The 26,790-nt window shown below is 36.3% G+C and overlaps 1 protein-coding gene across 1 annotated transcript; it reads right to left on the bottom strand.

The window, feature by feature from the left end:
• Nucleotides 1-291: 291 nt before the first annotated feature.
• LOC124290664 (testis-expressed protein 11-like) lies at nt 292-25,973 on the bottom strand. Its single transcript, XM_046727456.1, has 30 exons — nt 25,918-25,973; nt 25,302-25,338; nt 24,866-25,002; nt 24,320-24,404; nt 23,764-23,843; nt 23,100-23,130; nt 22,491-22,540; nt 21,568-21,699; nt 20,788-20,868; nt 19,739-19,876; nt 18,854-18,949; nt 17,995-18,076; nt 16,632-16,713; nt 16,143-16,294; nt 14,796-14,881; nt 13,600-13,740; nt 12,085-12,187; nt 10,096-10,202; nt 9,742-9,878; nt 9,153-9,190; nt 8,046-8,126; nt 7,745-7,815; nt 6,850-6,966; nt 4,969-5,056; nt 4,264-4,416; nt 3,729-3,837; nt 3,217-3,331; nt 1,710-1,780; nt 1,137-1,230; nt 292-624 (listed from the first exon to the last, which is right to left on the bottom strand). The coding sequence occupies exons 2-30, from the start codon at nt 25,333-25,335 to the stop codon at nt 553-555; spliced, it is 2,763 nt and encodes a 920-aa protein (XP_046583412.1). The 5' UTR covers nt 25,336-25,338; nt 25,918-25,973; the 3' UTR covers nt 292-552.
• Between the last annotated feature and the right edge of the window lie 817 nt (nt 25,974-26,790).

Here is a 26,790-nt window from a genome sequence, read left to right as displayed (position 1 = left end):
CATTCTCCCATCCCAGATGACCTTCTTTATAATGTATTTTTCCACGTGTCAGATGATAATGGACTTAACAATTAAGGGAAAAGGTGAATGAATATGGATTGTTTTTCACCTCACCACAATAGTTCTCAGGCCAGTCATTACCTTACTTTTTCATCTTGCCAAACATGTTTCAATGAAAACCTGACAGCCTAAAAACCATAGGGTTGCTCAGGTACATTTGAAAGAGATATTTACTCCACCATTTTATACCATGAATAGAGTAATCTCATACACAATCATTCTGCTGAAAAATGATATGAATGCTGCTGTTTATTGTTCAATCTAATTTAACTGAATACAAATATCACCAGACCCAGTCCAGTGCATTCATCGAAATGGTTCTAAAATAGAAAACAAGCTTTAGTCAATGATATGTTTTATCTCAACACAAACACTGAATACTGTCAAGGAAGACAAAAAGGAATATATCAGCCAGTCATTTATCAAGCTGGTCTGCTTAGCACCAACTGTTGTAGAGATCAGCTTGTCCAGTGACCGATTGTAGTCAGTGTTCTACTCCTCCATTGATGGCTGACCTCGGGCTTGTTCTATCCTGTCCAGTATCTCGCCATACACTGAGTTCATCTACAACAGCGTTATTGATATCCACTGCCGAGGGAAAGAAGTATACAGTGGGAACTGGATGTGACCCTCAAATTACCGATATTATCGAAACATGACTTCACTGAAACACAGCAAACAATTATGATACCTATATCTACAGTCAATCACAGGTGTGTCGAAGTTGAAAGGACAAATGTAAATAATTTTGAGTTATCAAATTTTTTACTTAACCTCAAAATGATGACTGAATAAGGAATATGCAGGGACAGTTTCAGACAAACAGTAAAGTAACTCTTGTCAAACAAGAGTGTGACAATGGTATGAGAATCTACAACAAAACGTCATATCATAATATAATAAAGACGTTGTCATTCATAAAGTATCCTTCATTTCTTATAACAGATCAATATCTTTGTGGCATGATAAAAAAATTAAATCTAGTTGACTTTGTGAAACACTTCACATGATCACTGTAAGATGACACACTGTCCACATGGATCTTCCCGCAGTGAATGCTAGTGTTTATTGATTACCTGATCCTCGTAGTTGGGCCTCATGGTTGTCAAGTACTTGAGGAGTCCCATACTCATACTGCACCATCTCTCTGCCTCATCGTACTCTGTGGAACTTGGGGTAAAATGTAAAATGTGATGCTTAACACAACACACTTGATATTTGGACATTGATCAGTGTGGAGATAATTACGAAACAAAGAAAGAGTACTTATTTTCTTTCACTTCGAAACCAAACAATTTTTGTTCTTTTTTAAAAATGAGCATATCCATATATTTGCAGAGTAATTTTTTTAAAAATTATGCAAAATGTACATGCTGACTGATTGAAAATATAACATATTTTACAAAATAATTACGTAAAGATACATTTCACAGCTTGTTTTTAGGAAGTATTCCTTTACCCAAACAACATAAGAAATGTTATTTATAAATATTATATTTTGACTTGTGCCTCTTGCAAGATGATTGGGTTTAATAGCATAAACCAATTTGTTAATTCAGGGAAGTTTTGAAATACAACATATCAACGCTGTATCCTGTGTTAGTACCATGCCTTTACGTCTTGTCTATGTACACATGTCCAACTATTACCTGTAGAATTGGATGCCACAGTTCCATGCCCTTGTCATCAACCAAACAATCTCCAGTTCAGGATAATGTCCCTGAATTTACAGAAATGTTATATCATTACAGGTATTGAGGCATTGGGGGCATGGGGGACTCGGTTGTTATAGGCACCAGAAATCTCCAAACAAATGCATGGCTGGGCATGCCAGGAACACATGACGGAGTCAAACTAGAAACTTCACAATCATATATAAATAATATATAAAAGAAAGGACACAAGAATGTGGTATAGAGGTTATCATTTATTTGTTAAGGTTGATAGGATGAACTGAGAATAATAACAATGCCAAAAATCGGTTCCATATGCTTACAGAATTTATCAATAAAAGCGTAAACAAGTCACAAGAAACTAAATCTAATGTTTCAAATGTTCAGTAGCATGTATGGCCTCGCCGTGCTTTTACAACTGCCAAGCAACACCACCTCATGGACTATCTGATACGTGTAAACACATTATTAGTGAGTCAGTGAGATTGTTCCACACTCTCATCCTAACATCAGTGAATTTGAGGGTAAATCTTCATTCATCACTGAAGACAACTCCATTCTAGTCTCTCTGAGTCCATCGGAGGTGTTGTCGGGCCCTGAGCAAACGCTGACGTCAAAATGGTTCCGCTTTACGGTCGTCGAACACGAAGGGAGAGCAGCTCGCAGCCAGTTTTGGATGGTTTGTGCAGACAATCGACCCCTAAACAGCTCATTTCTAGTTTCTGTAGCCGTCAAAAACAATTGTGGAGGTGACGTAACGCAATTTGACGGTCCTCCGCGAGTGACGTCGCACGTGGTTGACCTGGCCTAGGGCAATCAGCAGTGGTGCCAGTTTGTTGCAGTTGTGTCTGTAAATCACAGTCTGACGGCTGCACCCCATTTACTGCTGCACATTTGAGAGGCGCGGCATAAGAATTGGCTGTTCTTGTTAGTGCTTTAAAGTGTTTTTTGCACTTTGTGCAGTTGATGGGGAACATGTGTGATCGAATGCACGTGCAATGATAAGATCACGTGACCAGTAGCGCGTGAAAAACACGTTTTAGCACTATTGTGGGGTGCACGATGTTTGGTTTGACTTCAATGTGCTGTGATGAGTCGATACTAGGGGATTAATATTATGATATCCAAAAACTGTCTAAGTTTTTATTTTGACTCAGTATATATAGGTATTGATGTTTTTAGTTTTTTGTTTCATGCAACACTCAGCAATCTTTCAGCTATATGATGGCTGTAAATAATCAAGTCTGGATCAGACAATCCAGTGATCGACATCATGAGCATCACTTTTTGCAAGGGGGATACAATGAACCAAGTCAGCAAGCTTGACCACCCAATCCCATTAGTCGCCTCTTACGACAAGCATGGGTGTCTGAAGACCTTTTCTAACCAGGATCTTCATTGGTTGAATAATAATACTCAGGATAAATGAGGATGGAGCAGCAACTGTGTTCAGTTTGGGCAGCCCAATGAGGAATATATGTACCTTTGCCTTTTTATCAATGACATCTATTGTCTCCTTGAAGTAGTTGTACGTCTCCTGTTTACTGCTGGACTGGCCTGTGCTCAGCGACAGCTGGATCAGGCTGTGTATGGCCTTGCTGAAGAAACATACACAACGTGAAAAGGGTTTATGAAACAAACACAAATTTTATTCGAATAGTCATGATACAGATCATCTGTACACGGTTCCCTATGTATGCAGTTATTTAAATAGTACCCTGACCAACACTCAACTGTCACATTTGTTTTTCTAAACCACATCCCAGTAACACATGTTATGGACCTCATACCCCACCTTACACTTAAACTACAACCTTAGTACTTCTGACAACGAAATCAACAGCTGTCATATATCATGGCTGTGTCAACTGTTAACATCTCTTTCTGAGTCTTTCAATCATAAAATGACTTGCAGTCCACAGACATACACATGTTGTATTTCAGATTATTCACCCATGCAGTTCAATGATTACAGAATCTAGTAGCGTTGCCCACCTGCATCTGTGGAAGTCAGGTTGGTCCACCTGCAGGTGTGTTCTGATCGCCACCTTGAGTGCCCGGATACTCAAACCTCTGTCACAGGCAGGTGGCTCCACAGCGAGGGCTGGAACGTAGAGAGCAAGTGAGTGAGTGTGTAGGTTGGTGAGTGAATGAATGAGTAAGTAAGAGCAAAGTTTTGTGCAGCTTTTAGCAATATTCCTGTAATATCACTAAAATGGGAGTGAAAATGGGCTTCACACATCCATGTAGGAATTTGACTGTTGGTCATAGAAGGCAATTGAACACTTAAGCTGACTACCCCACCACCCCTGGAACAGACAACAGCTATTGTTGAAGACAACTGGACACTGGATTTCGCTTGTGTCAGCATCAATGGGTTCAGGAGAATAATCGAAAATATAAATATCAAATTCAATTTTAGAACATGTGTTTCTTATTGTTATGTTTGTTACATCACCACATAAACAACTGATGCAGATTCCTGACCTTTCTGTTTTTGAAATGAACGTAGATTTATTAAAACTAAAACCTGCAAAAGCCTCAAAAGTCTTTGGTTCCGGTTGAGGTAAGGTAAGAGCTTTCTCCAGCAATGCTTCAGCCCCATTGTCTTGTAACTTAACACGGGCTTCAAACTCATACAGCAATAGCAGCATGTCGGTGGTATCAGGACCTTTTGTGTCTTCTGTCAAAATAAATTACATAGTATGATACTTGGTCATCACAAGCATTCTGAGAGGCATACAAGTTTTGTTACTTTATAATGTATAGTGTCCTTTATATGGGCCTCTTTCAGCCATCCCTATATACAGTGTCACATACAAAACAATTTCGATTGGGTAAAAAGTTAGTTTTCTAAAACATATCACAAAATAATTTAGTTAGCTTTCTGTTTATGAATTGCAAATTTTAGATTGTTTTAAAAAGTGTATCTCCTTGAGTGAAGTTTCATGCAGCTTTTAGCAATATACCTGTAATATCACTAAAATGGGAGTGAAAACGGGCTTCACACATTGCATCCATGTGGGAAATTGAACCAAGGTTGTAAGGCATGCACTTAAGCTAGTAGACTCCCCTACCACCCCTGTGGATTAGACCCATTAATATTGCATCGTTTTGGTTTAGGCATAATTCCCATTGTTGATGGTAATTAATTACTCCTACCTAGTATAGGTGTCAGTCTGTGTAGTGTAATACACCCCTAAACTACTGTGCTTGAAGTGTGGGTGAATGATACCTATCTGTGTCCATGTAACACTCTTCTGATCCCTCTGGAGCAACTGGAATTCTTCAATGTAGCACAGGGCTTCCTCCAGTGCATCTCTCTGATCAATAAACAATCATTATAAAAGATAAGTAGATGAGTTTATGGTTTTAGGTTACTTTTAGCAATATTCCAGCAATATCACAGTGTGGGGACACCAGAAATTGGATACATGCATACTCCTGAAAGGAATCGAACCCATGACCTTAACATGACAAGTGAATGCTTTAACCACTAGGCTATCCCACTGCCCTACTGTAAAGGAAATGTGAACAGTTGTTATCATAAACAATGATAAACAAGTGTTATGTTTGTCAATAGAAGTTAATTAAACATGTTGTACATATAACTTCACAAGAGTTTGAATACAATGAATACCTTACATTGTATGTGATAACTATTATGCAAAATGACTATTGACATGACATGTTCATAACGAACCACATCTGTGAAGTATTGGCTCTTAGACCTACAGCAGGTACAAGGTAAATAGGTATATACATACAATTTGCAAAAAACTGTTATGTAGAAATATTGTTTTAAACATATTTCAATAGGTTTAGTTCCTCATACCAAATGCAAAGGTTAATGTATGATGCATATTTGTACAGCTGTGTATTGGTAAATAGATTCTATTGCAATATATAGCGGTTCAGGTACCTGTATTGCAATATATTGGGAGCTACACTGATTGTACATGTAGATCATATTTTCTACGTACTAAGGCCATAAAAACAAATGCTATGGTTCTGATAAAAGCAATCTCAAAATTAGGTTGCATAGTTCGGGAATCTAGTTTCTTTTCTAAACAGAACTCACAAAACTTTGTCATATTTTTTACCCAATATACTATTTCTCACAAAAAAATACTGCAACATGTATCATTTAAAAAGCATATTGCGGTATGCCAGTAACACCCTGAAATACGAAATTTACAAAAAACAACAGGATAAGAAGACTGTGCATAAATTTCATCTTACATAACTGAAAAAACATCTCTATACATTTATAAGTACTATTGAATGTAGGTACGACATACATGTCGTGAATAATAACCAACAACAGGGCTGGAATGGATCCACTATGACGTGAATACAATACATACTGGAATATTGGGTAACAACTACAAGTCAAGCAGTTGGTGCATTATTCATTATATTCACTGGAACAACAAATAAATTCTTTGACATGTTTTAACCATGTTGACAGAGTTGATTCATCATGGTAATTACCACATTACTGTCCAGTTTAATATATAAGAGTGTTGAATATTTGATATTTTGATAAATAACACCCAAATTCAGGTAAATTCACTCCTTTCGAAAACATGTATGAATATTAGATTCCAGTGTCTGCAAATAAAGATTTAAATTCATGAAGGGATGCAGTTTGATTCATGGAATATGCAAATGATTCGTAACAGCTATGTCTGAAGTGCTTCATATAGCTTACTGCAATGGAGACATGCAATGGTATTGTAAATTAATGCAACATTGGGCAGAACATCAAAAGAACAAATTAAACGTTACTTGAGCATATATAAAATTAACAGCATATTTTAAGCAGAATTTTTCAAAACAAAAATCTAAGCATTGGTTCAAAGATACAGACTAGGCTGGATAAAAAAAGGTTAAGCTCTACACACTGAATATCCGAAGAAAATGATGAATTACCCAGTGATAAATCTGAGCATGTACTCCATGGTTTAAAAACTGACCAAGAGTCCTGTGTATGTCATAAAACCATTAACAGTTATGTAAACTGATTATTCCAAGCATATCTTCATATATTTTCCACATAACATTTAAGAATTAGCAGATGAACAAATACCGACAGAATGAATTTCCATCTTACCATATTATCATCATCTGGGTGAGCTCTAGCCATCTGCAGACAACCAGCAACAGCCATCAGTGTGCATGTCTTCTGGCGACATGTAAGTGCTTTGTCTGATGGCAGCAGGGACAACAGCTGGGAGGAGAAACTCATACAGAAATACAGGCTCTTCTTTTCATTTTAATCTATTCTTCTGTATTGTGCCAGATTTAACACTATTTAAGTTTTAGCATTTACAAATATATACAATCGTACACTCAAAACACAGTCAACATTCTCCAGTTGTTTCCTAGAGTTTTAAAATTTAAAACAAAATGATCCCCTAGAAATGTTGATGGTCTGAGAAAATTAATGTAAAAATGATTTGGGATTACACTGCCCTTCCTTTATTAGCCTAACTGAAGGTGTTTTATTTATATGAAACTTGTCTCAGAGGTAAGAAAAAGAGACTCTTCTCACATTTTGTAAACCAAGTAATAATACCAAGGTCTCTCTATATATTCTATAGCTTCTTTACTTTGACATTATGGGCTATATTTTTTATTCTTGCTTTACAAATTTACATTTAATTACAGTTACCAATGATAATTGAAGTTTTTAAAAAAAATTGAAACTTGTTGACTCAGAGATAAGAAAAAAGAAAACTTTTCACAAATTTGCACACCAAGTAAGACCAATATATACATTTCATAGATTTCATAAATACTTTATTTTGAAATAAGGGGATGTAATATTCTAATAAAAACACTATTTTCCATTTACTTATTTTTACAAATTTATAGTTAATTGCAGTTATTGATGTTTTTAAACAACTACTTGCAGTGCATAGTTGAGTGATTGCTTACATGCATAAAGCAATATTCACTCACTAGTTATTCAAAAACATAAATATATCTGGAGCTATGTACGGTACCTTTAAACAGAGACTGAAGAGGTCCTTTAAGCTGAATGGGTCATCCTCGCACTTTAAGGCTAGGTTCCATGCTAACAAACACACAAAATGCTTGTTTATCATATGAACTCATGACAGTCCTCATTAATGTTGAATTCAGGAAAAGCTGAACCCTCTATTTCAATAAATTGCCTACTTTTAAATGGAAGCTAAAAATTGATAAACATCTTTGAGTATTGATAGACACATTATTCCTTATTATTTCATTTGATTACGTAAGAACAGCAGGTGTAGTACATTGACCGAAATGTCATCTTGTTACCTATTTTCATGAACCACATGGCCTCCTCCAGAGTTCCCTCCCCTGATGGCTGTTTCCCAAGAATCAGCAGTTTGTTGTATGCTATAACATAGGAACACCTCTGTAAACCTGTCTTATGTTGTTTGTTTGTTGTTAATGCCAAACCTAGAAATATTCCATGAAGGGGTTTGGGGGAACACAAGAAATGGGGTTTACACAAGGGATCCATGTGGGGAATCAAACCCAGGCCAATGGCATAACAAGCAAACACATTAATCACTAGGCAACCCAACCTCCCCAATTACACTGCAAGGTGTTGTGTGTGTGAGTTATATTAGAGGCAGAAGAAACTTTTTGTATAAACTGTTAATGGCAAGAATTCAATGAACTACAACTGAAACACATACTAAGTGCTGTCATGGCAAGATTTGAACAGCAGTCCACAGCTGAAAGTAGAGCTTTCAAGACTTATTATGTCCTAGAACTAGAGTTGTTTCCCCTTGTGGTGTCCATGAACAGTATTGATCATTCTAGAAGTGCCTGGATATGAAAGTACCTATATGAGCAATTAGAGATCTTTATCAACCTGCCTAAATATTCTTTATCCTTTTGCCAATTAGTTTGGATACCTATTAAGAAAAACCTAGTTCCTGCCAGCTGTCAACACCATTCTGGATTCAAGAACAGAATCATGCCTCCTTCAAGACATTTAACAGGAACAATATTCTAAACATTAATTCTAGAGCCTCTATCTTGCTGCTGCTGCTGCTGCTACTTCTTTCACTCACTGTATCGCCTTTTTATTGTAAACATAAAACTGTGTGTTTAAATATAATCCACTGAGCATTCATTGATCTTTTGTGGTCATTAAATGATTTCACATTTGACAATTTAGTTTTGTGCAAAGCAATTTATTAGTTAACCTCTGTGTTTCGCCTGAGTTTGGCAATCACCACGTAAAAAAAATCTATATCTGTAGTAATGCTCATTTGCTTATGTAGTGCTTTTGTGTGAAACTCATATCACAATATTTTCAAAAAGATATACATCTGAGTAAGATTATTCATCCAATTTCCCATTAAAGATGTTTCAAATTATACAAACTACTGTAGATGCCTGAAACTTTACCTGTTCTGATCAGTGGTATGATAGGTTGAAGGGATTCACTGAAACAGAAAAGAATGTTATTACACACTGAACGTTTTGTACACTACACTGCCAAATTTCCTTGTTATTGTTTCTAGCACACAATATATACTACTCAAAAGAGATTAAGGATACCAAATTCTTGCAATGATAGATTAATTACAGTAATAGGAATAAATCTGGTGGTTATTACTGGCAAGACTGATAGCAGATTTTCAAAGTGTGAAGTAACATAAGGATTTACTTGCACACAAAGACAGCTACATCTCTGCCAGTAAGGTATTACTTTGCCTTCACAGTTTTTGTTGATTACAGTTGAGACAAGCCAGTTATATTAATCATGGAAAAATACATAAATAATGATATCATTTCTGCAGGAATACTGGTCAGTCTCCCAGATCCTGGAAAATAATTTAGATAGGAGTCGTACTCAAGTCTAGGATGATTTGGCATGTTAAGATTGTTCTTGTGAAATTGAGGATTGTTCTCAGCTCCATTTGGATTTGTTTTGTAGATTCAACATATGGATAACACTTTATTTCCGGGACTAAAAGTTAGTCTCCGAGAATACCTGCAGTAGTTCTTCTTATCGGCCTGTCCCAGCCTGAGTCTGACCAGACAGCGAAGAGCTATGAGGGTTTGCTGATGGTCAGCACTGTGTGTGATGAGGAAGTCCAGGGCCACACAGGCCGTGTCACAGTGGTTGTGCTGCAGTCAGACAGTCAGATGGAGATATTACTACCCAGTGGACTAGCATACAGTCCACAAAAGATTATTAATGAGATTAGATAAAATAATTAAATGACCTCCCGGTATGAATGAATAAAGGTGTTTTATTGGGTACATGTTTGAACAAAGAAACTTTACTACTGTAAACATGGTACAAGTAAACAGATATGGTGAGCTATTTACATTTAAGCATTACCTCTAAAGCCATTTGAGCAGCTAGACAGATGAGACCGAAGGTCTGAGACTGGCTGACATTTGGCCCATCCTTACCCCCTGTCACCATCTTCTGTAGACTGGAGCTGGCTGAAACATAATCAACAGATAAGCCATGGAGTTGCAGCCCATCGTGGCCTAGCTTAGTGGTTAAAGCATTCGCTCATCACGTCAAATAACCAGGTTTGATTCCCCATATGGGTAGAATGTGTGAAGTCCATTTCTGGTGTCCCCTGTCGTGTTATTGCTGGAATATTGCTCAAAGCAACATAAAACTCACTCACTCACTCACTCACTTTACCTGTAGCTGTACATTAAGTATCATCAGAGCAACCATGGGTTGGACAAGACATCAGATATAACAAACTTTCTGACAGAGATCTATCGAGGATTTTGATCTGTATGCCATTCAGTGGTATGATACATCTGCATTCAATGCAACAATATAAAACTATTATTTCAGACATTTTTCTCTCTATTATTCCTCTTATCAGTGACATACAAATTGGATTTAATTGGTGGATTGGGTATGATTAATATATTTGAATATGTCAAAGCTTTGAAGGTCACTTGGATGAGAAAACTAGTTACTAAAGATCCCAAGTTGAAATATATTTTAAATGCTAGTTATTGTAAATGTAGTGAATTTGATATTAAGCATGGCAAAGAATATTTGAAAAAAATTGTCAGAAATCTGAAAAATCCCTTCTGGATTGATTGTTTCAATTAAACTTGATAATTTTGAAGATTTCTTTTCTGATCATATATTTTATAATGGCAATATTGTTATTGATAAGAAAACCATTTTTATGAAGGGTGGTTTCAAAGGGGTATCTCTCAAATTTGTGATTTTGTTGATGAAAATGGCAGTTATCTGTCTCTGGTTGATTTTAATGAAAGGTATCAATTGAATGTATCTTTTTTAGAATACTATGGTGTCATTAGCTCTATAAGAAAATATTTTGCTGGATTGTCAATTGTGAGAGAAAACACTGGACAATGTGCAGGAAATACACCATTTATTCGATTGTTACTTTCAATTAATAAAGGTTCCAAAGCCTATTACTATATCCTTTGTTCTTCAAACAGGACATCAAGAGCACAGTTAAAGTGGCAAGAGGATTTTCAGTGTGGTCTTGACTGGAACTGTATCTTCCTAAAATCGTTTAAATCAACACAAGACACCAAATTGAGATGGTTCCAGTACAGGATATTCCATAGAATTTTAACTACCAATACATTTCTTAAAAAGTTAAAATAAAAGATTCTGACTTATGTTCATTCTGTAATGAAGAAACGGAATCTATTGAGAATTTGTGCAAACCTTTTGGTCAAATTTTTTATCATGGTTAACAGAAGGTTGTGACCACATCCATGATCTCAATCTCACTATGGAACTGATAATTTTTGGCTGTAAGAAAAATGTTTTTACTAACTCTGTTTTTGACTTGTTCATATTATTGGGAAAATATTATTTGTACAAATGCAAGCTCAATTCTGTTTTACCAAATATTGCTCAGTTCAGAAGTGAGTTGAGATTGAGATATAGTATTGAAAAATGTATTTTCTTTAACAAAAACTGTAATGCCGAATTTTATTCGAAATGGCTCTTATATCATGGCTTATTCAAAGACGACTGAATTAATTATATTATTACTGTTTGATAATTAAAAATAATCTTGTACTTGTGTGAATGGTGAGTGAATGGATTGTCTTGTTTCGTAAAAATTTCCACCTGTATCCCATTAAATTACTGTACATCTTCAGACTGAGCTGTCCCCTGGCTGCTTAGTTTTGACTGTAACAGGGATTCAGAAATAAAATTTAAATTGAAAAAATTAAATAATTGTATTTAATGCTACAAGTTAACTGATAGTAATGAATCAGTATGTTTGAATTTATTCTGTAAATCAAAATCAAATGTAGGCATATATACTGATTCAGAAAAAGCAAACCAATAAGTGTGGCTCACCTGTATCATGATCATCTTCTGCCAGTGCTATCTTGTAGATGATAAACTGGGTGTGAGCCTCATCTGGGCTGCATTTCTCAGCCTGCTGGATTGCTTCCTTTGCCTGCGAGAGGAAACACATTTCTTTTGCCTTTAAATGGGTCTTTTGTATTCTAACAGAATGATGTTTTACATATGAAAAGAAAAAGGGAATAAAATTGTGAATTACCAATAACGGGGACACTTTAATTTACAGCAATGTCCAGTATGTATAATTACTGTATCTGGGTTAGAATATTGGCCTTCAGTAACCCATGCTTGTCGTAAGAGGCAACTAACGGGATCGGGTGGTCCGGCTCGCTGACTTGGTTGACACATGTCATCGGTTCCCAATTACGCACATCGATGCTCATGTTGTTGATCACTGGATTGTCTGGTCAAGACTCGATTATTTACAGACCGCCGCCATATAGCTGGAATATTGCTGAGTGCGGCGTAAAACTAAACTCACTCACTCACTATAATTACTGTACCAGCTTGTAATCTTATCAATTCTAAGGCCACCCAAACCATTGGTGTTTTATCTCTGTTTTTCCACGTAGAATACATTTACAATGCATGAATACACAATGTTATTTAATAGTGGTCAAATGTAACACATTTTTGGGATTACACTTCTCAGTAAAGTACAGATTCTAGAACTCTTTGGGTGGCGTTCCATCTGGGATTCAAACACACACTCTCAGACTGAGGAACTAAATCACCAGTACACAAAGTCCATGATTTAATCCACTCAGCCACCTAGGCTTCCACAAAGTTGGACTGACTGGTTGTTGTTGTTTAATGCCGTATGCCAGCTATATGGCGGCACAAAGATGGAAGTCTGACAACTGGTAATCTTACTCTTAGAGTGTTGGTTTGACTCCTGGATGAGACTCAACCCTAAACAACTACTAGAATCTGTAGTTTACTAAGTAAGTGTAATCCCATATATAAAGTTTGCTACATTTGACCACTTTCATAGCTTTCAGCCATGGGAGGCATACCAATTTACACTTATCAGAGGGATGCAAAACGTATGTGATCCAGATCTGGCGATTTGGTGCCTCAGAGGTTGTAGTTTAGAATCTCCCAAAATGTGAGAATCTATACTTTACCAAAGAAAGTGTAATCCCAAATATAACATATGTTCCATTTACAATGCAATTTAACAATCACTGTCCTGAAAATATATGTCACTGTGTCAGTAGATTGTGGTAATATAGTTGTCTGCTCGGATGTGATAACTGAAAATGCCAGAAAATTACATATATGTAATATAGTTAGCATTATGCAGTTGGAAATAACTGAAACTGAATCTGATAGAATGGTAGGCAGGGGCGGATACAGCTTTTTTAGAAAGGGGAATGCACACTTCATTTTCACCTGTGTTTCACAGGTCATATAATAAACTGTGCGCACCCCCTCTGGATCCACCTATGGTAGGAAATGTGTGTAAAGCAACTGCTAGATTTCAGTCGTCCAACGGATATCTACCTGTGGTAGGTGTCCTTGGTTTACAAAGCAGGAAGCCCTGTTCCTCTGGAGTTTGGCCATGTTGATGCTGGTCATCTCGCTGGGAGAGAACAAACTGAGGGAGTAGTTGTACCATGTCAGGGCCTCGCCATACTCTTTACTCTGGGAACACAGAACACACTGGTTTGATGAAGTCAGCTTATAATGAAGTAACTATCATGGAGTGACATTTATACAAATGTTTCTATTAATCATAGATCCACAGCAAGTAACATAAATGATTCAGTTAAAATAGAGATGCATAATATTAGTTAGCCTAACATAATAACAAGAACTCATCTCCCAGACATACTATTCAATAAGTCCAGAGGAAAGTTTAACAGTTTAACAGACTGTCTTTAACTATTTCATATAAGTAAACCTATTATCAGCTATATTAGAATAACCATAACCTTAAACTTTAATTTAGGCTCATTGATATTTAGCCCATCTATTGTGACATTGTGATCTCCTTCCTAAAGATGAGTGCCAGTCCAATTAATATGATTAATTATCTGTGTAGTCCCTGTATGCATACAGTGTGCGACAATTATACAAACAGATGGATATTGACAATTAGCCAAATGAATAGTGTTTTGTGATGAATGTAAGCACAATTGAATCTAGAAAAACAGACCATATTTGTGGTGCAGGATATTCTGATAAATAATAACATTTCTTTCAAATTCATCATTACTTCCCATATTTTTGTCTCCTGTCAGAATTGCTCTAATCCGGACCTCTGCATAAGAAATTGGTCTTAAACATTTCTTGTTTAAACAGAACTCAATGTTGGTTTCAAAAAATGCTGTTTTAGACAGAATATACTGTAGGTCCCAAAGATGTATAGTTTAGACACATTAGTACAATGTATGTCTGAGTTAGACAAATTTCAGCTGTCTTGTTAGACAGAATATACTGTCGGTTTCCGTGAAGTCTTGTTTTGACAGAACATGCTGATGGTCTCAGTGAAGTGAAGTTCAGACAGAATATACTATTGAGCTGAATGAAGTCAGTTCTTGTGGTCTGTTTTTCTTCATTATTAATCATCAAAGGTAGGTTTTGAAGACTATTAAGGAGGCGATGTGTATGCACAAATATCTATGTTGAAATACAACATAACACTAGTTATACAATCAGATGTGATTTGTTCTAGAGCTCAAATATACAATCTTTACCTCAAAAGCAGCTCCAGCCTTCTCCCAAAACACCAAGTGGAACTGCTTCCTTGTGTTTATGTCCAGTGGCCTTCCTGTGTTGTGAGCTAGACACAGAAACAGGGAAGAGAAGTACTACATATTCCTAAGTAACAAGACGTGGGCACACACTGAAACACCTCTGCAAAAACACAGCAGAGCACAGTAGGTTGGAGCATTTTTAAAACCTGCATTAGAATAAGATTGAAGGCATAATTAAAATGTGGGTAACTTTAAATTGTATGTTTAATGAATTCCAGTTGTACATTATAGCCATTAAAATATGTGAGAAAAATACATTGTTAATTATGTATGTCAGTCTGACTGTCAAAAATGTAATTAAAATTAATATCCGCATCCATGATGTTATTTCTGGTGTGACAGGGAAGCAAGCAGCATAAAAGAGACTTTTAATTTTCAGTGATAAATTATTTTGATGTCTTTCTGCTGCCGATGGTACCATTTTTTGGACATCAAATATTGACTTTAAGAATAGAATCTTCATTCTCTTAATAATAGCAAAGGTAATATGCTATTAGAAAGTGGAGTAAGAATTCACGTGACAATATGTATTTAATGAATATTACTCATGAAACATGAAATTAAACTTTAGAAAGCATGTTTCTTATTGTTATGTTTGTTAAATCAAGACATGAACAACTAATGCAAAATGTTATGATTGTGTCCTGTTATTGCCCACATGAGTTTGGGGTGGGGTTTACTATTTACAATCGATTATTGATCTATTAGCGAGCTTGTATCATCGATCTACATATTGTGAGTGATAACCAGCACTAGTGAAACTATATAATCCTGGCAGTTATTGCTCCAGTGAAATCGCCTAAATAGTCAAGATTAATGCCTTTTGCTATGGATATCAGATTTTCATGTTCATACCTCAGTAGCAAAATACTATATTAAACAAGTATAACTGTCCATGCTGGTAGACACACTACAGTAGGAGTACTATGTCCTACGATGGTTAGACTGACTGACTGAGTTTGGTTTTACACCACTTTTAGCAATATTCCAGCAATATCACGGCAGGGGACACCAGAAATGGGCTTCACTATTTGTACCCATGTGGGGATTCAAACCCGGGTCTTCGGCGGATGAGCCAACGCTTTAACCACTAGACTACCTCACCGCCCCCTATGATGGTTAGAAGACTCAGTCACTATATTACCGGTAACAGTAGTCACCATATCAAAATCATTGCTCATATCAATCATGGGATTATCTGGTCCTAACCCATTTAAATACAGCCACCTTTACAGCTGGAATATTGCTAAATACAGTGTTATACAACATACATACACAAACAGGTACCTGTGATGCATTCTTCAGAGAAAAGCTTTGCCTGCTGGGACTGGTCACTCTCCAGCAAGGCCTGGAGCTGGGTTATGAAGAGCCGACCAACATCGGGACACTGCTCAAACCTTTTCCTCAACTTGGATGGAAAGTCCATACAGTTATCAAAACTGTAATAAACATTGATATAAAGCATTTCAGGTGAGATGTCTCAGGTCATGATATTCAGAAACATGTGTGGATGTGTTTTATGGGATTCAAACACTGATTGCTCTAAAATTGTGAGATGTGTTCACTGACCCTGACCAAACAAAGAGGGATTGGTCTGGGTTTACAAATTGTGACAAGTCTGATTGTGCTCTCTATGCCTTCAAAATATGGATGGTTGCTCATACCATCAAACACTGCTTTTGTCTGGTCTAGGAGAGGAGTGTGATAACAGTACAATTTATTGACTTAAATCAAACATCGTTGAAATGGAAAATTTGGACAAACAATAATTGTTACCATTTGTACTGCTTTAACAGCTGTAATACGCTCAGTCCTAGCTCTAGGGTGCAATCTGAGTGCTTAATGATGTCATCCAAAACTGAAAAAGAGTTTGCAGATTGTACAAGTATTTACTTTGTTCATTGGGATAGAACATGTACCTGAAAATGTATAATTTCAAAACCACTCATTCACAATTTTGAAACCTTTGTGTGTAATTGTTACATTTGTAGAAGTTTGATGTGTTTGATAATGCAGTTTTGGTGATGAACCTAATGACATTATGATATTCCGAGTACCTCTGTGAGTAACTCTAAGGGACCTGTCTTGTGGTAAGAGACGACTATTCTGGGAACCAGTAAGGGTTCCAATTTAGGTTAGGTCCCTCAGAACCTATGCCACTTGTAACAGGCAACTTCACAGACTGGTCCGACTTGTTGGCTTGCTAAATGAGGTATCTTTATATCTTGACAGCATGGATTGTTAATCACAGCTTCAATCACCAGATTGTCTGGTCCTCACCCAATTATTTCCAGGTTGCCCTCATGTTGCTGGAATATTGCTGGTTGCTCAAGAAACCCACATAATGAAATGACCAAGTATGTATGTATGCATGCTCACTAACTCATCCTGCATGCTGCCCTAGCTTCATATGAATTTCTATGAATTTAGGAAATCTCTGTGATTGGAATTTCTGTATGATTTGATTACATATATCTTTTCCAATACAATCTGCATTTTTAATCTCAGATTTCACTTTCTCCTTGTTAGTCATAACTGATACCACAATATGGAGATAAACAGAAAGTGGGCAATTAGCTAGTGCAAGATTGTATGTATGATACACATTGTTACTACAATGTCCGGTGTCAGGTCTGACAAGGAAGTCTGACTACAATTGTTATATGAAGTTGATCATCATTCTACATTGTCATGAATCACATATCAAACTTCTAAATACCACTCAAAGATCATTGTTAGATAAACATACCATCTGCAGATAAACAGACTACAGCCGGAGTCTAAATTTGTTCTACACTCAACAAGGAGAGATAGAAATTATTACAAGCCTGAGAGCCTTAATACGTTCACCAAACTAAGCAAAGAGATAAACATGTTGTGGTTTAAATGTTGAGCTCTCATGGGGCTGAATTGAATTTTCATATGTTGACTTTGGCTGGCATTAGAAGATCACATTTTGATAGGTTGTTGATTTCAAGCCAACAAGCAATTGAAGCCAGTGATACAGAATATGTACCTCAAGCTTCAAAACAAAGGTATTGGGGAAAAGGTGAATGGAACTATGATTCACTGGATAAACAGGGAAGCCAGTAACACTAAGAACCTAAGAACAATACACAAGTGAATGTTTGTGCCTCACCTGCAGAGACAGGTGCCCCCTTCTCTCCTCCTATCAGCAGTACTCTGAGCTTCAGGTAGAGACCGGCAGGGTGGCAGTGCTCCTGTAAGCCTCACATATATGTATTCAACATTAGAAAACAACATCAGCCAGATAACACGTGCAAACTGTATATTTTTTGCACAAAGATGACTGACTGAGTTTGGTTTTACGCCGCTTTTAGCAATATTCCAGCAACATCAGGGGACACCAGAAATGAGCTTCACACATTGTACCCATGTGAGGTGCACAAAGATGAGAAATTAAAACTTTTTAATCTCTGAGAATCAAAAATGTTGATCTCTTCATGGACAATTATAAAATATGAAATGTCAATGTTCAAAATGTAACAAAATTTACGCAATAATGCCACAAAAATAGGTATCGTGATACGTATCGAATGGTGACATGGGTATCGTGATACGTATCGATTCATGAAACTTATGTATCATGACATCCCTATTATTTTACTATGTGACAATATGTTTTTCAGCAAGCTGATAAAATAACAGAATGGTTTGGCGAAAAAAGAATACACTGAAAATTGGATTTGACCAAATAATTACAAACACTCCAGTTACTGAAGCACTGCAAATGTAAGGTCAAAAGCACAGCTATGACACCTATATCCCATACATCACAATCAAACAACTACTATTTGTATAACTGTAACCATGACCAAACATGGGTGTATTCTGTCTTTTGCCCAACAAAATGTATAAACAAAACATGTAACTGACGATTATGTAATTGGTAAAACTAGGATCAGGTAACAGGATAATCTGATTACCTTTTATCACAACATATTCGAAAGGTATACACAAAATGAAGAAATACTGACTGTGTTTGCCAGGGACACTGCATTCAAGGCCTTCTCAAAGTGTTCTGAGGGGTTACTCTCAATGTAGGCATTTGCCAAGAGTCTTAGAGTTCTTGCCTGGAATGGAATTAATCAAAATAAATATCTTGTTGGGTTTGCATTGATGTTTTTTCACTTATATATAGAAAAAAAGTTAATATAAATGATATCCATCACTCTGTTTCCAGCATCTTAAAATCAGATAGTCTTCAAGACAATATTTGGGGCTTTGTAATGTTAGGTCCATGTGCAATCTGTTCATGTGATGATTTTGTTTGAACAAAGCTGGAAATCAGGGGTTACTAGCATTGTTAGCATTCTATTAATTTGTGGAAAGAGTTTTGTGAATTAGGCACTCACCTCAAGCAAAACAATCAACACAAAATATCCTTTTGGTGAGAACATTTCACATTTTAATAATTTGTCTATATGAAATAATTATTCAGGCAAATGCTAAGAAGACTTGTACAAATGTAACTCCTGTCTAATCTGTCCTTTTTATCAAAATATCTCAGAACATATTCTACCAATTGTTTTGGGAAAAACCTGCAGGAAGCAAAATTTATTAAAAATGAAACTGTTAACTTCAGCATATGTTCACAACACAAAATGTTTAGGTAAGTCTAGTTTCCTTACCACTAAAAAGTGCACCAAATTCCTAACATTAGTGAAGATTAGTATGGTACTGAGTGAATGAAAAACACACCCCAAAACCAAACTATCTTCCCTTGAATAAAGCAATGCCCAATATTTGTGACACTGTCTTGTATGTTATTATGCAATGCTGCAATTTGCATAATGTGCTGGTGGTCCCTTAACCGAATAAAGCATTCATAGGCAAAGGTAGGCCTGTAGCACAAAAAGTACCTGGTTTCTAGGCATAACTCCTTTCCTTTCTTTGCTGAGATCAAAACTTTCTCGGAGCCAGTGGATGGCTTCATTGTGCCTCTTCTTCTGATACAGGTCTACTCCAAAGTTGTAACACAGCATGCTAAGGAACCCACTCTGTGTTAGCAACAACAGGACACACATAACTTTATTGACTTAATTTATATAAAAACATTACAATGCAAAAAATAGGTTTAAGATCGGTTGGTTGGCTGGTTGTTTAATGCTGCACTCAGCAATATTCCAGCTGTATATAGCGGCGGTCTGTAAATAATCAAGTCTGGACCAGACAATCCAGAGATCAACAGCATGAGTATCTATCTACACATTTGGGATACAATGACATGAGTCAACCAAGTCATTGAGTCTGATAGTCGCCTATCAGATCCTGTTAGTCGCCTCTTACGACCAGCATGGGTTACTGAAGACCAGTTCTTATCTGGATCTTCACGGGTAAATAGTTTTAAGTCTTTATTTGCACTTAAGAGGCCACAGGCCTATAGTACATGTATACTGACTATATTGTTATTAGGCAGTAGAGAGTACCATAACTTAGTGAGACAACATAGTGGTGTGTTACCAAATTTTGACCAAAACACATGATATTAACCAGTCGTCATCCAAATATAATTGAATTTTTAAAGATCCACATAAGCACATACAAGTGTGTGCATAATTATGTGTGCATCTGCATGTGTATCTGCGTGTGCACATGCATGTCTGTCAGTCAGTCTGGAGGGGAGATGAGTATATTCCAGTTATACTACAGGGGATATCATGCTGGAGGGAGACTCAGAGTAATGCAAATTTGCAATGCATACGGTTACCATTTTAGCATGTGTATAATCCTGACCGACTGGAGACATAGCCAGGACAAATCTGGGATCTGAGCCTGTAATCACAGTGTCAAGAGATACCAACCTTCACAGTGAATTGAACTGAGTTAAATGACAGCAGGCCCAATTAGGCTGCCAAACTTATGCTTGTGCTGTCCCAATGATTAGCTCATGATGTTTGTTCACACATACCTCTCGTGGGAATCTTGTGAGCATCTGTTTGGCCATCTGTACCAAGTTTACAGTTGCTTCATTTCTACACTGCAACATTTCCTAAAATAGAAATACTTTGTAGACGTCCATTCCATTCCAGAACCAACAGCTTTCATTTCTATACACTGACATAATACATAAAAGCCTCACAATGATAAATCCTTCTTCATAATAAACTATTCCTATACACATTGATACTTGTCTATTTATTAATATTACATAAACTGAAAAAGATGACAGTGAAAAGTCACTGAAGTCTATATCACTCACCACTTCTGCCTTACAGAAATTGCCGAAATCTTAATCACTCACCACTTCTGCCTTACAGCAGTCGCTGAAGTCTATATCACTCACTACTTCTGCCTTAATCACTATATCACTCACTTCTGCCTTACAGCAGTCGCTGAAGTCTATATCACTCACCACTTCTGCCTTATAGCAGTCGCTGAAGTCTATATCACTCACCACTTCTGCCTTACAGCAGTTGCTGAAGTCTATATCACTCACCACTTCTGCCTTATAGCAGTCGCTGAAGTCTATATCACTCACCACTTCTGCCTTGTAGCAGTCGCTGAAGTCTATATCACTCACCACTTCTGCCTTGTAGCAGTCGCTGAAGTCTATATCACTCACCACTTCTGCCTTACAGCAGTTGCTGACTTCTATATCACTCACCACTTCTGCCTTGTAGCAGTCGCTGAAGTCTATATCACTCACCACTTCTGCCTTGTAGCAGTCGCTGAAGTCTATATCACTCACCACTTCTGCCTTGTAGCACAGCAGTTTAAACATGTCCTTTTCTATTTCCATCCTCTGTCTCTCCATCACCTCATTTCCCCCACCAGTTTCATTCTTTCTTTCTATTACAGTGGAATGCAGCTTCTGGGCACACTTTTATCAACAGAAGAAAGTTTTCACATGGTGATCAACACTTGAATTTCATCCAGTGATATTAAATCTTTAAAAAGTGATGTTCTCAAATTGGGTTAACTCTCATGTTGATCTCTTTTACACACGTTCCATTGATACTGCAACATGTACATGTCTCTTGCCAGATATTTGTTGTGCCTGTGAACACAATGCACATAATTAAATGTCTGGAATGAAGTAAAATCACCTGACACATGTTTTTTTATATTTCTGGAAATGAATATATGAGACCTTTGAATCTGTAGTCCAGTGTGTGAATCTCTTGGCTACAGAGTCATTGATAATAAAAATCCAATTCAGAATCTTGTTTTTCCAAGTAGCCTCATGCCAGCAAGAGATATTTTACACCCTTTTCCTAAGAGTATGTAGGGGATATATTAAGAAATGGCAGTTATGTTTAACCTCTTATTTTCGGAGTTTCCGAGAAATTTTCACATTGTATTTAAGCACTGCACTGCTACAATGATGTAAAAATTATACAAAAAAAGAGAGAGAGGCTTTTTTCTCTTTATTGGTCTTGTTATCAGTCAAAATAAAAGTAAAAGCACTATTACCATATAAACATAAATAGGGAAATTAATATCGGCTGGGAACCTGGAACCAAATATGTCTCTATAAACTTATTTATGTGCTCTAAAAAGTTAAACAAATCAATATTTTGAAATATGATGGATATCATTTGTCTTTGTAATGTTCTGTGTGATTTACAATCCTATTTCAAACAGTTTTGCCATGCACAACACCTACAGTACCTGATTTGAAATATTCAAAACAATTTCAGCTTGTTCAGGTTGATGTGCATCTGTAATGAAGCATTGCTGATGTAAAGAAAACTAACATTAAAGTGTATAATACCAAAACATGAGACACACACTTAAATAATTATTTATACATACATATTTCTTCAATACATTCAAGTCTTGACTGAAAACTCTCATTTCCTTTGACTGACTGACTGAGTTTGGTTTTACGCCGCTTTTAGCAATATTCCAGCAACATCTCGGCGGGGGACACCAGAAATGGGCTTCACACATTGTACTCATGTGGGGATTCGAACCTGTATCTTCAGCGTGACGAGCCAAAGCTTTAACCACTAGGCTACCCCATCACCCCTCATTTCCTTTGAAGAAATACAGTGAAATGATCTAAATTATGGCTGAGGATTTATGCTAAATGCTACAAAGGTTTTATCTATAAAAAAGTACACTAATTCAAACATATTCTGCCTACCATCTGGTATATATTGTTTACATGTTATGCTGAATTGTCTTGTTTCGCCCTTTCAGGGTTTGAAACAGAGAGAAATGTTTAGGTGAATTTATTATTTCAATACTACACATGCAATGTTTCCACGTTACTACCTATCCATGCTCTTCCTGTTTTCATCCCCATCTGTGAAAGAGAAATAACTTGTCATGAATTCAATTTTGAAAACCATACACTTTTGTAACAGAGGCATAATGCTTCACTGACTTTCTGGATGCATTTAGGTTCATCTACTACATTACATGCATTATTTGCTGGGCTTTTAATGCAAGCTGAGGATAACCTACTTTGGCTAGTGAGGAAAGCCAAAGAAATCTGGAGCAAGAAACTATTTGTAGTTCATAGGGCACAATATTTGGGTATATTTAGAGATCATAGAAACAAAATGATATTATACTACTACTACTACAATAACAACTACTACTACTACTACTACTACTACTACTACTATATTTCTATAGTGCCTAACTTCCATCCATACAGGTTGCTCAGTGGCGCTGTTTACAGGAGATATAAGAAAAGTCATTCAGTGAGATAAGAATAGCTAGTCAAAGGCTTGCCTGAAGAGGTGTGTCTTACTAAAAGTGTGAGACCAGATATATAGCATAATTGTGGCAAGCACTCATAAAATATGCATGTACCTCCTGATGGTTAAAAACTAAACCATGCTTGCACAATATTTAATGCCTATTGAGGAAACTGGTGTCTAATATAGTTATAATATTAATAAAACTAGAAGACTGAGACTTTAGTACTTACCACAATTTGCTTTTTCAGGGTTTCTTCATCCTTAACTCCTTGGTTGGCAAATGCCACTATCATGAAGGACAAGTGCCTCACTGAAATGAATGGAGTCAAGAAGTGCATATTGTTAGTATATCAACATTCAGCAATATTTCAGCATTTACCTAAATGAAATCAGGTATTAGTACTGTACAGTTAATTTCATAAAACTGTACTTATTAATATTACTGCATGCAAGAAGAGATAAATTTGGGGATACAAATTTTCAAACAAAATTAAACATCTGTCTGTCAGTGAACCATTTGAGTTTTACACTGACAGCTTTCAACAAAATTCCATTTTTATCACAGACTGGCCTGCACATGTTGTACATACACTGACTCAAACAATAAAAATCAGCCTGATGAGCCTTTCACTGGGCTAAATTGCCATCCCATCTGTGACATAAATACATCTACAAGGTTACTGTTTTATATTGTATCCTTATGTTCTTTTCCCAAAATGTTTTTTGAAAATTTGCCATTTGGCACTACAACAATTTAATAATTTAATAATGGTAGAAAGAACTTACATTTGGCATTGGTAACAGTGGACAAACAACCTTTTGTCTTCAGCCCAACTGCATGATTCCACAAAGACACTCCATTAGTTTCCAGCTGAAATATAGCATAATGACTATATCATTACTTGTATTATACATAAATGCTCTTCAAAATAAAAAATAATACTTGCACATTTGGGCAGTCTGGGATAGTTCAAACCTTAAACATTAAACCTTAGGCATATGAGAGGGTGCCCATGACTTTAATGCTTAATTTTGAAACACTGTGTGTACAATACTGATATCTTATGAGAGCCTGAGATTTTTTTTTAGAGATAGTATCTTGTTTTTGTCCCTCCTTAGAAACACCAAATTTGTTTCCTTGAAAGGACCCCCAAATGTTTAATTTTTTTTCACAACACATTTATTTCAAAACTTCCAGTATCTCTCGTTAACAATTAATTCTTTTCAGTAAAATCAAAATATCTTCTAAATTTCACAGAACATCAAATGATAAGCTCTCAAGATACAATAAATGTGAAAAGCTTTACAAGAAGAAACAAGATGAGTACCTACAGTTATGCATTTTGTTTTTTCAATTCCTCCAAGGTAATCTGAGTGGAGATTACTAATCAGTCTCAATGCCTCATCCAGCCACTGTAGCCACACCCCATCATCTGTATTCTCTTTTTTGAGTATGCTGTCAACTATCTCTGTAAAATTAGATGACATTTGATCATAGTTTATATTTAGTCTGGTAAGCTCAACCAATAATAATCCACATCATAACATTATGATCCATTGTAGTGAGTTTAGTTTTACACCCCATTATGCAACATTCCAGCAACATCATGGCAGGAGCCAGAAATGGGCTTCACACATTGTACCCATGTTGGGAAATGAACCTGTGTCTTCTGCTGAGGAGCGGATGCTTTAACCATTAGACTACCCCACTGCCCCATAATTCATTGGAAATGATTCTAAGAGCTGTTTTATATATATTGTTACTCACGAATGATTTCTTCAGCAGTGTTTGACATGTCCATTAACTGAAAAATAAATCTGATAAAACATATGATATTAGACGTTTTCTTAAGAGACTGAAGCATAAATAATTAAGACTTGCTGAACAGTGACAGATTTACAAAAGAAACTAGATTGAAACTCTTCTTTCAGGATTGGATATTGATATACATACAGATATACGAATGCTAGCAAGGCCACGTTCTCGTTCTCACCAGCACTATACAGTGTATGCACATCCCCAGCAAGCATTGCAGTTCTATGGAGGTGGTGGCAACTACCAGAATCATAGGCTGTTTTAATAACCAGTTACAAATATACACAATGTGTGCTTCAAAATTCATAACATATATATGTATGTAACAAAATGAAAAGTTTTCTAACTACCACATTATGAGTGTAATTTATCTGTGGTACACACTGAATTTCGAATATTAGGCGACATTGACAATGAAATCCCAGTCAAATTAGATGCAAGTTTTTCCCTGTTCGTTTGAACGCAAATGTGTCAAGGACATTTTATAGCTCTGGCGTAATTGTGTATTCGTCAGAGAAAACGCAACCCAATCTGTATCGTTATTTGGCATCGTCATGTAATAAATTACCTTTACAATCCAATGATTTTCATTCAGCAACAGACGATCGTATTTAGCGCCACTGTAACTTGTGCTACTGCGCATGTACAACAGGTGCGTGACTGCACTTCCGGTTCAGTATGTCACAAATTTACGCGTTAACATTTATTTTTTAAATTACTCACATTAGCTCTCTTCGCGTTTTTTAAACTTCGGCATTAGGTATGTACAGATTGTATTTCGTTATTACTGTAAGTATAAAGGTCCTTGAACTTGACCAATGAACTTAGTCAAGGTCACGGATAGCAGACGAAAATTATTTTGACGGCTGCTGCTCGGATGATCATATATGGTATTACCTAATTGTTCCATTAATGTTTTTAGATTTCATCATGTTTTCCATGAATAACTGTTTTACATTACATGTTAATGATATTAGCACTATCAATATACTGCACTGAATTTTTCACAGATGTTCGCAAAGTTTCAACCTGAAGGAAAATGACACAAGAAAGTTACAGTCTGGATATTAGCCGACAGAATCCGATTTATCAGGTATTATCATTTTACAGAAATAGACGCAAAACCGTTTTAACTACTTTTCTATTTAACAATCCGGGGATATTATTATTAGTAAAGAGACTTGGGAAAATCCAAACATACGTTTCAGCACAGCCTCCAAATAGCTTGTATTGGTAGATTTTAATTTTGAGTGTACTGACAACTTCTGTGTACATAGTACTGACAACAACTGAACACACATTATGATACATTTTGGTACATTTGGTACATATTTATTATTCACCTAAAACATATCTTTCCATTCACTTAACGTATTGATGGGTCATTTTCAAAATTGGTAGGATTTTCTGTCCGTTCCGAATATAAAAAAAATCTGTGAGT

This window comes from Haliotis rubra, unplaced genomic scaffold (assembly GCF_003918875.1).
Source record: "Haliotis rubra isolate DU_JTF1 unplaced genomic scaffold, ASM391887v1 Scf47, whole genome shotgun sequence".
NCBI classification, from domain to species: Eukaryota; Metazoa; Mollusca; class Gastropoda; order Lepetellida; family Haliotidae; genus Haliotis; species Haliotis rubra.
The sequence above is the reverse complement of the archived record's forward strand: the minus strand, read 5'-3'. Positions and strand labels throughout refer to the sequence as shown.